The 14,798-nt window shown below is 45.5% G+C and overlaps 1 protein-coding gene across 5 annotated transcripts in view; it reads right to left on the bottom strand.

Annotated features, from left to right (window-relative positions):
- Nucleotides 1–12,184: 12,184 nt before the first annotated feature.
- Nucleotides 12,185–14,798, bottom strand: part of Ralb (RAS like proto-oncogene B) — a 74,669-nt gene continuing 72,055 nt past the window's right edge. For all 5 annotated transcript variants that reach the window (XM_013142489.3, XM_013142490.3, XM_003478744.4 and 2 more), the window contains exon 5: nt 12,185–13,885. In XM_013142489.3, the coding sequence (XP_012997943.1) occupies nt 13,766–13,885 (120 nt within the window). In that variant the 3' untranslated portion in view covers nt 12,185–13,765. The remainder of the gene's footprint in view (nt 13,886–14,798) is intronic.

The following is a 14,798-nucleotide window of genomic DNA, read 5'->3' on the forward strand; positions in this document are numbered from 1 at the left end:
TCCTCCAGAGTATAAATAAGCATTCAAAAGAAATCATTTCTGTGTACACATGTAGCATTTGCTAACCTATTGTTCTGACCTAGAGTGTTAGTAAGGGCTCTGTTTTAAATTTTTTATGTAAAAATAGTGTTTCCTGTTTAAGCTCATAAAATACAGAAAAAAAATAATGCATCCTAATAAACACTTTGAAACTCCAAAAGGTGGACTCCAACTTGCAGCATGAGCATGTTTGGTCATAAACTCTTCTTTCTTAAAACGCCAAGAATTTCTGATAGCAAAAAAATATTTTGTACAAAATTTTTTGAGAAATCTTACCCCAAATGCACAGAGCACTCAGGCTATGGTTTCAAGGACTTTCTGGCACTTGGATAAAAATACCCAAACGTAAGAGTTTGCTTCAGTTTCTTTCTTTCTTTCTTTCTTTCTTTCTTTCTTTCTTTCTTTCTTTCTTTCTTTCTTTCTTTCTTCCTTTCTTGCTTTCTTTCTTCCTTCCTTTCTTTCTTTCTTTCTTTCTTTTGAGCTGGCGATGAAGCCCAGGACCTTGAGCATGCTAAGCAAGTACTCTACCACTGAGTATCACCCACAATTCTAGAGTTTGGTTGAAATCACAAGAAGACAAAAATACGATCAAGAAAAGGAAAGATTCCATTCAAAGTGACAAAACGAACACTGTCATGTACCTCCTCAATGTTCTAACCCAGCTAGGCTTTAGTAAATTATGTTTGAATATTACCTGATGGAACAGGCTTCTGAAAAGCCACATGCAAACAGATTTGCAAGCAAGTAAATGTAACGTCCTATGGCAGGAGTGCTGTTTAAAATAACCACACCATCACCACGGGACCCCATGGTGTCACTGATGCCCCCTCTGTGTTTGGCAGCCAGCGTGCTCACAAGCCACTTGCTCCTTTGCTCCTCCAACCTCCTGATCAGAGCTGGGCATCCCAGAGGTCAGTGCTTCCTGCCTTCCTCTGGGTACAGAGGCTGAAGCCCAAAAGATTACGTGACTTTCCCTTTCCACCAGAGAGGCAAGGTTTCCCACATGTACTGTTCACTATTTTTACCAAACTGTTGTTAATTATATGTCAAAATTGCGTGTAGCTTCAGGAAACTGAGGAGCTGAATATTTTTACAAGGAAATGAGAAGAGAAAGCAGCTCCTGAAAAGGCAATTTTTTGAGTGTTAAAAATCAGTATAGAAATTCAATGAGTGTGCTATTACCAATTTTGAGAAGGCAGGACATGAGAAAAGCTTTGAGAGCATCAAAATGTGTCAATTCCAATCACTGAATGGTCACCTAAAGTCCCTATGTCACTAAAAGAAGGGGATCCTAGGTGGAGCGTGCAGCTCTGGATGTTGTGAGAGTTACCACCTTGTTTGTGAGCTTGCTATGTTTGGTTCTGGTCTATCCCCCAAAGGCCCATGTGTAGAAGACTCAATTCCTGGCCTGTAGCACTACTGTGAGGTGGTAGAACTGTAGGAGACACGGCCCAGTGGATACCAGGCTATGGGCAGAGGGCTCCTCTAAAGGGGATATTGGGACCCTGGCCCTTCCTGTCGGTGCCACCTAGGTGCCATAACTGTAGTAGCCTCTTCAACCATGTGCTCCCACCAAGATTTGCTGCGCTCAAAGCCATGGGTCAAGTAGCCATGAACTGAAATCTCAGAACCTGTCAACCAAAACAAAACACCTCTTTTTAAACTGATTATCTCAAGTATTTTGTCACCACAACAGAAAGCTAACACAGAGCTAAGGCACATTCCTATTGTCCTCTGACTATCCAGTGTGGGTCACAGAACTCTGAGCCTGAAGTGCCAAACACCCATTGGAACAAGTGCCTAGAGGCAGCTGGTGTAAAGAGCAGCCGCGCTCTCCACTGCTTCAGGCCACTCTAGGCCATAGCCGGCTGAACCCAGCACTGATCTCTAACCAAATGCAGCCTGAATCTGGTCTGGAATCCACTCTACCGAGGAGGTAGCTGGCCCACAAAGAAGAGCAGAACCTAAGCTGTCCCCTAGGACTCCTCTCCAGGTGTTCACACCTGCCTCTGCATAATGTCTCTTCTTGAATGAGGGCAGAACCCTTGGCTCGCTTCTATCCTTTAGAATATGGTCAACATGGTGGATGCCATTCCTTTAGGGCTTACATTACATTACAACTTGCCAATCTTGCAGAAGCCAGCTGCCACTTGGCCAAGTACCTCTGGAGAGGGTCAAGGGTGGTCTTCCTAGTTTTGTTGTTAGTCAACAAAACTAAAACTCACTTCTATGGCTGTGAGGACATAAACTTTGCCAACAACCCAAGAGAGCACATACCAGAACCCCTTTCCACCGCACCAGTTATCTGTGAGTCCCCAGTCTTGGACCTAGAGTTATGGTGATGGCGGGAAGAAAGAGCAAGAAGTACAGGCAGGACTCTGGGTTGACCAGTTGTTTTCAGGGAGCAAAAGACCAGGAACAAAAGGGTCACCCAGAACCTTGGTGTTTATTGTTACATCTGAGTGAAGGGCAATGAGTGAGGATGGTGGGTGTTCCTGGGAATATAATGGTGACTGCAGTGGGCTAGAAAGAAGAACAAAGCATCCTTGCAAAGACAAGGCCAAGGACGAGAGAAGGGGGCAATAAGGAAACTGTAGTTTCTCCAGATGCCATTTGTCTCCAGCAGGTCTTATCTTGCCCTGTGAGCACCACAGCAGTCATTAGCCCGAGGGCTTCCAGCTGTGACCAGAAAAGAGCAGGGACTTTCCCAGTTCCTATCTGGCTCAAGGGCAGGATGAGAACAAGCACAGATACTTCCTAGACTCAATTTTTAATTCGTAGTCCCAGCAAGTATGGAAGAGGTTTCTTTCCCCAGGGTGTCCAGATGAGAACAGCCAGCTGGCACCTTGCCTGAAGCTTATGAGACCCCAACCTGAGGACCCACAAAGCTGCACCCAAACCCTTGACCCACAGAAACTGTGAGATCGTCAGTGGGACAAATGCACCTGCCAGTCAAGAGTATCCAGTATCAGAGACTGAATTTGATGCATACAAACACAGAACTGCCAGTGGTAACAGCAGATGCAACAAACACAGGAAGAGATGTCCCAAACTCTAGACAGGAGCTGCTGGCAGGGAAGGGAGTGACCAGAATCCTGAGGCATCCTGGACAATATTCAGTACAATGGGACTAGCTCTCCACATGCAGATCTCCTCACCTAACTTCTCCCCAAAAACTGCTTACCTCATGACCTATGTCTCAGATAGCAGAGACCTTCCAGTTCTCCATCACCCTCAGCAAGGACCCCGGAAGTCACAGTGGAGTCCTTCTTCTTTCCCCTCTGTTAGTCTGTGTTCTGTTGCTGTAATAGAATACTTGAAACTAGACAATTTATAAAAAGGACAGGAACAAAAGGGCCACCCAGAACATTAGTATTTATTTGTTACATCTGAGTCAAGGACAATGCGTGAAGTATTTATGCTGGCTCACTGTTGTGGAAGCTGGGAAGTTCAAGGCCATGGCAGCAGCTGCTACAACTCATGATGGAAGGCAGAAGGGCAAGTGGATGTGTGTGGAATAGATGAAACATAATGTGTGGACTATCTAAGAAGCAGTTCTGTGGTAACTGATCCAGGCCCATGAGTACAAGAATGCACTCACAGGAGAAAGGCATTAATCCCTCCTGCAGCCATATGGGCTTGAAAAGGCCTGCTCTCAACACTGCAAGATGGCAGCAGATTTCAACATGAGCCCAACCACTGAGACCTCCATGTGTCACTAGGTCTATTTAACTCTTAGAAATTTCTCAACTCCAAACCCTTCTCCATGTCTCCAGGGTCACTGCCTGGTTCAACCTTCACTTGCAGGTATTTCAGCCAGCTGCTTGCCTCCTCCAACCTTGCACACCTTGTAAAATTCTGATCATGAAGATGAGTACATCATGAACCATGCTACCAGCATCTTCCATGAACACTGTTCACATTTGTACACTTGTGATAGCCTGTGTCTAGTTGTCTCCCCAAAGCCTCATGTAGTCATAAGTGGGGCTTTTTCAGAGGCAGCTGGATCTGTAATGCATGATGATGGGATTGATTCACGGTGTATGCTAGGACCAAGGGCACTAGGATTAAGGGTGTGAATGCTACTCACCCTAAGGAACCTGGATGAGATATAAGGGATGGAAACATGCAGTTATCTTTTGTTGCTTTGCTACATTCTGCCTGCCATGAACTGTCTCTTCTGCCATGCCACCCTGCTTTGGAGCCAGCCAATTATGGACCGAAACCTCTACAAACTGTGGGTTAAATAAACCTTTGCCCTTTTAACTTAGGGTGTTGGATATTTTGTCTCAGCAACAAAAGTAACTTATTCCTTAAATCTTTCCAGACCCCAGGAAGAAAAGTATTATAATCATCTTAGAGAAATCATGAGAAAATGCTACTCAGAGAGACTGAACAACTTGGTAAAGGGTCCAGAGCGTTCTTGTGAAGTCTTAAAGCTGTTCTGTTCAAAGCTTGTTTACCCACTCTGGGATGGAGCCATAGGTAACTGTAGGCAGAAGAGGGTCCTGACCAGCAGTTTCTTGACATGTTTGCACTGTCATGCATTGCTAGAGCCCCAGACCTAGCCACTGCAAACCAGCTGACTGGCCTCTCCCTCAAAGTCAGTTCCCAATGGCACCGAGTCCCCCCCACCTCAGTGACCCCCAGAGGTTCGCTGCCCTCTGGCCTCCATATCTCCCTACCAGGTCAGTGCCACAGCTTCTCTAGCTGCTTCCATATTTCTCCTGATTTCTCTCTCTAACTTAAACACACTTCCCTTCTTTGCCTCACTCGCTGCATTTTCATACACCTTCAAAACCTTCCTCTGAGAAGCCTTCCTTCCTTTTCCACACTGGACTATTTAGTCCTCCACTGTTCTGCCTGACAGAGACACACACCAGGAATGTGGCACGTTGTATAACACTGTCTCATTCCACGGCACATTATGGCATGACATCACTTTTATCAGTGTCCTCCCAACCACCCAGAGGCTCCCCAGTGTTGAGGATGTGCTGTGTTTCACTTTCTACCCCCAGGACTCAGCCTGCTGCTGCTAACAGAGCAGGGCACTGGCCAGATGGTGCTTTCTGTGGCGTAAAATGATACCGCAGCTGCTGCAGTGCCATGAGTCCTCAAACGAACTGCGAGCAGGGCTTGCCAATGGTGATTGTTTGGTGTAGGCCCACAACATGCACCACAGCATGCACCTGGCACAGGAGTTCCCACAAACCCACTGGACCAATATTTGTGGTACAACTCACACTCATCTCTCAAGAGCTGGCTGCCTTGAGGAGAGCATCCTACAGGCGTCTCCGCAGCCCTGTTTGCCCTCTGGCTCATTCTTGCCACCTGACAGACACTAAGAAGTCTCTGGACACAAACCAGCATCTCTAGGTGCATGTGGAGTACACAGACTGAGGTGGAAGAATGACCTCTAGTGGTCCGGGAAGGGCTGAGTGTGCAAGTGCAGAAGGAAGCCGAAGTGCAGGTCTCAGCTGACCAGGAGGAGTGCTTATTGGTGCGCGAATTCTAGCAACTGTAACAAAGTGAATGAATGGCCCCAGAACTGCAGAGCCAAGCATAAGACTTCTTTGTTATTGATGACACACCTGATGCAGCAGTGAGTAGAATATATTCTTTGAATGTCATAAAGTCTATGAAATTTTCAGTTTAAAAAAATGCTTTAAGGTGCTCTTGAACATTCTAAATAAGTTAAATACAGACAACAGGTACATGCTAGCGTTTCCAAAAGGCATATTTTTAAATGACTTTCATCTTTTAACTCTCACCCTCATCCCAGGCCAGTAAACATCACTATTATTTTGAGCAAGAGATTTTTTGGAGGGAGGAGAATCAACTAAAACCAGGGCTCCTAGCCAGGCATGGTGGTGCATGCCTGTAATCCCGCATTTGGAAGACTGAGGCAGGAGGACTGGGCAAGTTTGAGGCCAGCATGGGCTATGTAGGGAGTTCAAAACCAGCCTGAACTACATAATGAGACCTCGTCTCAAAAAAACCAAAATAATAATTATAATAGGGCTCTTGTTCTACAAAAAACATCCAGAGGATTTATAACAATGCACACCTTCTCCAAAGAGAATCTCTAGCTTATCCCAACACACTTTTGTTTGCACATTCAGAGCTGACCAATGACAATATACCCACATTCTGAGTCAATCATAGTGTTTCCCTTGGAGAAAAAAAGGATAGCACTTGCTTTCTTGATGAACAGGTAGACTATTAAAAAAAAAAAAAGTCTGATCCTTTTGCTAAACAGAAATTCTACCAGAATGATTTTTACCTTGAGCCCAAACCAAAGCTCATGACCTCCTTCACAGTAACATTCAAGCATAAGGCCAGCCCCTGTGGGTACTTGCTGAGTTGGTTCTTTATAAGTCCAGAGCCTAGAAAACAGGCTGACGTGTTCTCTTCACGAGTGCTCACCTTGAAGTAACCAAACTACTTGATGCCTAGATCCAAATCACCCATCGCAGGGATAGCCCAAGTTGAAACCCTGGACCCATCACACATGAAGCCCTAGGGTTTGTGCTCTGAACTTTGAGCCACAATCATGAGGTTACAGAGGAACTCCGGCTGAGGATTCCATCCTCCAGTAACCTGTCCAGAAAGCAATGAGACATGCCATACCCAGGAAAAATTCCAGTGAGTTTCTGGTTTACATAATAGATGAGTCTCATATACTTGACAAATCTTTCCTGCACCCCTTGTATGCACAGCACTGTGCTGGTTTAGTTTCATGGTGTATTCTTGAGTATTCTTATGTCTTTCACATGCATTTCAACACAGTGCTCAGAAAGTACTCTCACCCTTTCAAATTGCCATTCACAGGTGAGTGGTCTCTTACATCTGAAATATAAAGTTTCTCCAGCCCATAAAACAGAAAGATTGCTAGAAATATGTGTATACAAGATATCCAGGATATGCAACATGTGGTCCTCTCTGTCGCTGTTTTGTCATTTTCTCATGAAAGAAGCTTTGGCCTCAAAGTCCCCTTCCAAAGGCAAATAAATGCTTGACAGGCTGCACTATTCCAGGAGCTGAACCAAATGTCAGAGATACACAGGCCGACCTGACCTCCCAGAGAGGAAAGCAGAGGGGAATGAGAGTAGATAGGAAAAGCAGTAGATAGGAAAAGGATGGGCTGAGGAGGTGGAGCCCCTGAAGGGTTGGGGAAGAACACGGTCAGAAGTTGGAGGAGACAGAGATTCCAGGTGGTGTGATTACATGAGAGAGAGAAAGAGAGAGAGAGAGAGTAGTGAAAGGAAAGGACTCTGTCCAGCTACAACTTTGCCCATGTCACTTTGGATGACTTAGGGATGTGCCAGGCTACAAACCTCTCAAGAGGCAGAGGAAGAACTCAGAACCCAAGCCAATGCCCCTCCACTACGCCCAGGCACTGCTCCCACAGAGGCAGGTTGCCGGACAGTAAGGGCAAAGGACAACGGGATAGTGGCTGTCCAGAGGTCCCTGAGGCTCTGGAGGGTGCTCCAGAATCTCTGCAGTGGCACTGATGGGAGATGGAGAGGGCAGAGAGGGGAAGTGGGGAAGGAGAAGGGAAGGAAGAGGGTGCACATTAGGAAGCAGAGCCGGCACACATTACAACGCAACACAGGGCAGAATAGAGTTTCAAGGCTGGCCCCACAGCACAGATACTAAGAGTAGGTACCATCAAGGCAGCAGCCATAAACTACTGTCAATGCCATGGGAAGCTTCTCCCTGGGAGGCGCACTGCCAAGTCCGCTCTGGAGACACAGCACCTCACCACTTCGGCTCTTACTTTGCTCTGCCTCTGGAAACTCGATCTTAAAAGAAGCTTTAAGGCTGGGGACATAGGTCAATGGTACAGCTCCTGCAGGTGCAAAGCCCTGGGTTGTGTTCCACAGCACAGTTAAAAAGAAAAAGGAAAAAGTGTTTTTACGTGGGACTGAGGACTGAGCCCAAAGCCTTCACACTGAGCTACATCTCTATTCCTTTTATTAATTTTTGAGACAGGATCTCACTAAGTCACTAAGTTCCCCATTGGGGCTTGAGCTTGTGATTCTCCTGTTTCAGCCTCCTACAATGCTGGGATTACATGTACATACCACCATGCCTGGATAAGAAACTTTACGTATTTTGTCAAAGTTATATGACTTTACATTTAAGATACTTAATTCAGTTTTACAAACACGTGCAGTCCTACAACAGCACAAGAGCCTCGAGACAGGGCAGAACAGTATATTCAGTCATGTACACATGTAGGACTCAGTGCCATCCACGGGACAATAGGAGCTGGAAGAGTGCAGAGAAGCAGCAAGAAGCTAGAGGGCTGAGCAGGAGCGTCGGGAAGGCGCTTGGTGCACTGGAGGCCGGGTGCAGCCAGCAGCTGCCACTAGATGGGAACGCGCTGGCAGGAAGACCACGGATGGCAGGGATGCTAGGTCTGCAGCACCCTAGAGCCGCAGGGCACCCACACGTGAGGCAAGGGTCAGGGTGCTTCACTGTTTGCATGTCATACTTCAATTTAAAGGGGAGAAGTGAAACCTGTAAAGGAATGGGTCCCCAAGGAGTCAGACAGGTGAAATGACAAGTAGGAGGAAGCTAAGCCAGGGAAACATCTGCAAATGCTATGAAGACTGGAAAAGGCCCACTCGGCTGGTGGGAGGAAGTCACCAGGGATTTGCCCCAATAAGCCTGGCAAAACCAGGAGCAGACTGCAGTGGGGCTGTCAGCTACTGCAAGAACACAGGGCCACTCCCTGTGCCCAAAGTGAGTAATGTGGTTTAACCAAGAGAATAAATAATTGAAGCATCTCTGCCAAGACAAAAATCTATGCACATACGCAGTCAAAACAATTTTTCCCTAATAAAGAACATAATTTACACAGCGTAAGAGTGAACAAGGCTGATAGCATTTGGGCAAAGGTCAGCCTGAAGTCACACCATCATCCTGACCAAGGGCAGGAAGACAACACAGCAGGGGTGGCAACATACCATTCTCAAGTCCACACAGCCAGAATCCAGTCCCCACACACCCATACTTAACCTGGCGCCCACCCCTGCCCAATGCACGTAACTACCTCCCCTTTCCCACAACTGGGAAACCTGTGCAGAAAAGAGAAGCTCATGGGCCAAAAAGACACCCTCTCTTAGCGTTCTCATTCAAAACAACATGCGACTAGTAGAATTCATAGCCTGTACTCACGTACTTTTACACATGGGTGTAAAATGATGAGATTCCTCCGTTCGCGTTTTCCTGAGTAAAGCAGATTTTAGAAAAGCTTTTCTAGCTGTTCCCTACTGAAAACATACAACTATTTGGTGATTTCTTCAGAAGCCAGCCTGCCTATCTCCTTGAGAGGTAGTAACTACTTTTAAGCTTGCTTTAAAAGAGATAAAGTTGATAAAAGCTAACTTCCTTAAGAAAACTGAAGATCATTCAGACCCCTGGTTCTTTCTCAGTGCCACACCAAACATGGCCTTTTAGCAGGGACACATGGCAGGAACATCCCTCAGTGACTCGGGGTTCATCTATGCTCACTGGGCTGAGAGGCCTTCACCAGCTTGGGCAGGAGACTGGATCTCCCTTCCACCCTGGGCTCCTCATACAGGACTTGTTCTGACCTCATGACATAGGCAGCAGTGAATCACTGGCAACAGTACTGTGGGTACAACTGGAACTATCTAGCTTGGTGGCAGCAGGAATTAGTAGCTAGCGGTGGTATGTCCAGACATGCTCTATCATTTAAATTAGACAAACACTGGGCGGGAGAGGTTAGAGGAAGTATCTACATCTCCATCTACTCAAGTAGAGATCAGACATGATCCAAAGGACTCGAACCAGTTTTAAAACTTGTACTATGCCCTTTCCAAAATGTCCTCAAATCAGGCAGGACCTGTCCTGCAATAAATGAAAAGTTGGGAAGTCTATATTCACAGTATGCATTTATTTACTTGTTTACTTATTGTTTAGTGCTGGGGATCAAACTCAGGGCCTTTTACATGCTAAGTACATGGATTTCCTTCACCATGGCTCTTGACCCCACCAGGGGTCTTCATGTAAAGTGTCTGCAAAGGAGTTGGCATTTGGCCCCTTGGGTCCAATTAGTCAGGAAGGGTCCCCAGCACCTTGACTGTGTCTTCACCCAACCACCCCAAAGTCCAGCCTGTTGTCTCACAAGCCCCATTCAGGCACCAGGACCTCCTGGCCAACTTTCTAGCCCCTTCTAAGACTATGGCTGTATAACCAGAATCATAAGATGCTTGAGGAAAACTTGCAGCTTAAAAAATAAAGAGAAAAACAATAAAAATTAAAGAAAGATGATTCTCAAATACAGCTTTCAAAAGCTCTAACGTCCTAGAAGTTGAGATATTGAATACATAATAAGGACAAGAACAGATGCTATGGGAAAAAGAACAATTAGAGACAAAGCTCTTGTTTGCACCATACACAGAGTAATGAGTTAGAAGAGAAAGTTGATTCTCCTGGCAAAAGCTCCAAGAAGACAAAAAAAAGGAGGGAGAGTTAGGAGGAGGATAAATTTGGAAGAAAATAAAGATGGAAAATGTAAGAAAGGATAAAGCAGATATGGCTCAGAGAGGTCCAAAATCTGGTAACAATTCTGAAAAGAACAGAAAATAAAAGAACTAATTCAATTTCAAAAACATTTCTAGAACTGAAAAGACAGGAAACATCCCCGGGAGGATGCAGAACAGATCACCGCAGACCCACACCACGGATGAGAAGGATGCATCAAGTGACACCCCAAAGGCATGCGCTGAAGGATGGATTCCCAGCCTGTGAGTCTGTAGGAGGTGGGACCTCGGGGGAAGAAGTTAGGTCACGGGAGCCCTAGAAGGGATACTGATACTCCAGCCCCTTCCCTTTTCTCTTTGGCTTCCATGAGATGATCAGTTCCTTTTGCCATGACGTGTGGCCTCATCATTTGCCCAAGAGTTGAGTCAACCTATTATGCACTGAGACTTCCAAAACTGTGAGCCAAAGTAAAAAATTTCCACCTTACACAGTATCTGAAGTGTTTGGTCAGTGATGAAGGGCTAACAGAGGGGACGTGTAGAGCCCCAAAGGGTGGCCATTTGGTGCGAGTTTCATCTCTGATGATGGATGCTCTTTACACTAGAGCACAGATTTCCAATTTTTGAGGGAAAATGATTTTGAAACCAAAATTCTACTCCAAGACAAGCTAGTCATCAAATAATGACCAAACGGAATGGCACTCTCAGACGTTCTGTGCCTCTTGAAAATATACCCTAGCATGAGAGTAAAAGAGGGTAAAGTCCAACAAAGGCAGACAGTGGCCCAAGAAAGTACAGGCTCAACATGTGCTCAAAGAAAGCAAGTGCCATCCCCGGTGCCACAAAAAAAATATTAATTAATTAATTAATATTGTTGGGAGGCTGAGGCAGGAGGATTGTTGCAAGTTCAAACCAGCTTGGGCTAAAAATTGAGCTCAAGGCCAGCTTGAAACTGGATAGAGAGACCCCGTCTCAAACACACACACACACACACAAAAGTCATTTCATAAACTCAAAAGAGCAATTGCCTTCAATTTAAATCCTCCACCCCCACTCCTGCCGGTTTTGAGATAGTACCTTGCTTTGTAGTTCAGGCTGGTCCTGAACTCACTATGCAGCCTAGGTTGGCCTTGAACTCCCAGCACTCATCCTGCCTCAGCCTCTCAAGTACTAGAATTATAGGTGTGCACTGCCACATCTGGCCCAGCTTTTAAAATCTTAGTAAGAAAACAGTATTGTCTCCTAAATTAAAATTATGACTTATAATGTGTATGGGATTAATGAGAGGTGAGCTCAAGGCCTTATGCATATTAGGCAAGTACTCTAGCACTGACCTACATTCCCAAAATTTTTTCCTTTTCTTTTGAAACTGGCTAGGAGCTTAGGCTGGCCTTGAAACTGCAATCCTCCTACTTCTTCATCCTTCCCCGTAGCTGGGATTAAAGGTATAAACCACCACACCTGGTTTATATTTTATGACTTCATTTCCTAATTCAAAGGATTAGTTGAAAATGGCTTGTCTAATTTTGCAGGTTATCTGATAAGCACAACAATGCATGACTTACTATCAGTATTTTATTACATACATTTTATGTATCGGACAAGGGGATAAAAGAAAAAGGCCGAGATTCTGAAAAAGTGTTTGCTTTTTTTTATTCAAAAAAATGATTCTCTGGGAAGTGATGCCAGATTGGTTTCCAGGAGTCAGACCGTCATTTGCACAATCTCTGTAATTACCCTAATTCCCCGGGGCTCCTGCCCCCTGCCCCCAATTCACTTTTGGCACCTAAACAAGTGTGCTGTAGGCCAGGCTCTGGTCATGGTAACCCTTTCCCCACAGGACGCGCCCCACAGGATGCTGTATTAGAATACTGATACAGTAACAAAGATGAATGATCTCTCCTCAGTACAAATCTTTTCCTAACTATCTGCCTGTCTCAGAAAAGAATCAGATTAGAAACAGCAGCCAGTTCTCAGAGGCAGAGGGGGCAATGGCTTATCTTTCCCTGCTTCTTCTAATTGTAAATTTAGAATTACTGAGCAATTCTAGGAGAGGTAGCAGGTTGGGAACAGGCTCTGGCTTCATGACTAGGATATAATTTTAAGTCATCGCATTTTTTCAGCAGATTCATGTGACATTGAACAAAACAGATGAGGGCAGGTCTGGGGTTCCCGCAGGGAGTTGGACAGGAAGAAAGGACCACGCTGAGCAGCTGGCAGGTAGGAGAGTCCACACCAAGGGCTTGAGTAGGACCTGATTACAGCAGTGTGTCACTCCCACAGCACACACCCCTCGAGAGTCTTCACTTAGTCAACCACCTAAATAACTTCCTACACCACGTCAGGGTGCTGAGGAGGTAGAGAGCCAATGCAGACTGCAGCTGGCCAATATCCAAACACAAAGAAAAGAACTTACAACATTCATGTTTCACACAAGAGGAGGGTTTAAGATCCTAGCGTTGACTTATTTGGCCTAATTCAAGTTCATTTTTCTAGTTGCGCTTCAGATCCACAGGGTACGACCAAGACACTTATATAAAAACTTCAACTGTCACTAAACTCCAACTGTCACTAAAGCTGGCTGAATTTTTCTGCTGTTAAACTATTAAGGTTTAGAGTCACTGCAGCCTCCTCTTCCAAAACCTATTAAAAAGACATTTTATAGCCGGGTGTGGTGGCTTAAGCCTGTAATCCCAGCACGCAGGAGGCTGAGGTGGGAGGATCGTTGCGAGTTCGAGACCAGCCTGAGCTACAAAGTGAGCTCAAGGCCAGCCTGAAATGCATGGCGAGACCCCCGTCTCAAAAAAAAAAAGACATTTTATTTCAAAACAAAAGATGGAAAAGTTATAAAACTTGGGGAAAATAAGGTATTACTCCAATACTGGTTTGTTTGTGTTTTTTTTAAATCTACACTTTACTGTCTCCTACCTCAGCACTATCTACCTAGCCTGTCTGGATGGAGGGCAGGGAAGAGGGAGGGAAGGAGAGCAGAACTCTGAAGCTCCTGACCAAGCAGCCAGTCACTGCATGTGCAAGGGCTTATTTCTCCTGCCAGCCACTGGTTCACAAGTATTTTCACCATTTACAGAAGTGCAATGAACAAGTGAGCAGAACAGCAAGTACGAGGAGTGACCCGCAGCCTTCAGCCTTCAGCGCCTGGCCCAGCCCCATGTCCCCAGAGCAACGGGCTGCGGGCTCCAGCCTGGTCTTCACAGCAAGCAGCACCTTTCCTTAAAGCTTTTCTTATTCTTGCTGCTTTTCTTGCCATTCTTGTCTTTGTTTTCTGACATCTTCTTTGTTCTGATTTCTCTCATCAAATCAAAGAACACCTGGGAGCAGGGAGGAAGGTTAGAAAGAACAGGAAAAACCCACTTAGTGCTTTAGGGAACAACTGAGTAGGGTATGCAGGTACATTTTTACAGCAGAGCATATCAAATTTATTGTTATAAACCATTCACAAGAAAGCATGTAGAACAAATACAAATAATCTCAAAAGCATTTTTTCGGGTGGTGCTGGGGATAGAACACACAGCGTCACCCATGCTAGGAAAGTGCTCGACCCCTGAGCTGCATCCCTGGCCCCCAAAACATTCTAATCCTACAGTGCGAACATCCCTGCTCACACCATTCAATGGTGGCTAAGAACAGAGTCACTGCTGATACTGTTGTACGGCTGGTCTCAAAATGATAAATCTTTTAAGTATCATGAGTAAAAAAACTTTTGCCAAGAACAGATCTAAAACTGTCAAATTTACAAATACTGAGAGTGGCAGTGGGAATCAGATTTCCCAGCATCTCGGACCACCAGAAAAGAAACAATAAAATGATTCTACACCTCACTGAATCCTGTAGGAAAGGGCCCTGCATGGGCTGAGACAGCATCCCTGGTGACACGTTCTGGGGAGATGCCACACCAGCAGCCTGGGAAGGCAGTGGAGGAGGAGCGGGTGGACCAGGAACAGGGCAGGACGCCTTGTCAGGGTAACCCCTCCACGGACACCCAGAGCCTGGTGTTCGGTCCTTGCCATGTTAGCTGACAGGAGCTTTATCGAGAACTACGAATGAGACCTGACCTCTAAATGTCAGAGTGTTATTTAAATAAAGATTATCATTTGTCACAATAATTTGAGTATTTCCCTCCACTACAAGCAACAGTGCTGGAGGACGGATTATAGTCAAGCAGACGAAACATGACCCTACAGAAGGACAGTCGAGATTTCTCATAGAGAACAAAAGAGACAG

The sequence above is a fragment of the Cavia porcellus genome, unplaced genomic scaffold (genome assembly GCF_034190915.1).
Source record: "Cavia porcellus strain 051 isolate PalLab524CR breed Dunkin Hartley unplaced genomic scaffold, mCavPor4.1 scaffold_12, whole genome shotgun sequence".
Lineage (NCBI taxonomy): Eukaryota > Metazoa > Chordata > Mammalia > Rodentia > Caviidae > Cavia > Cavia porcellus.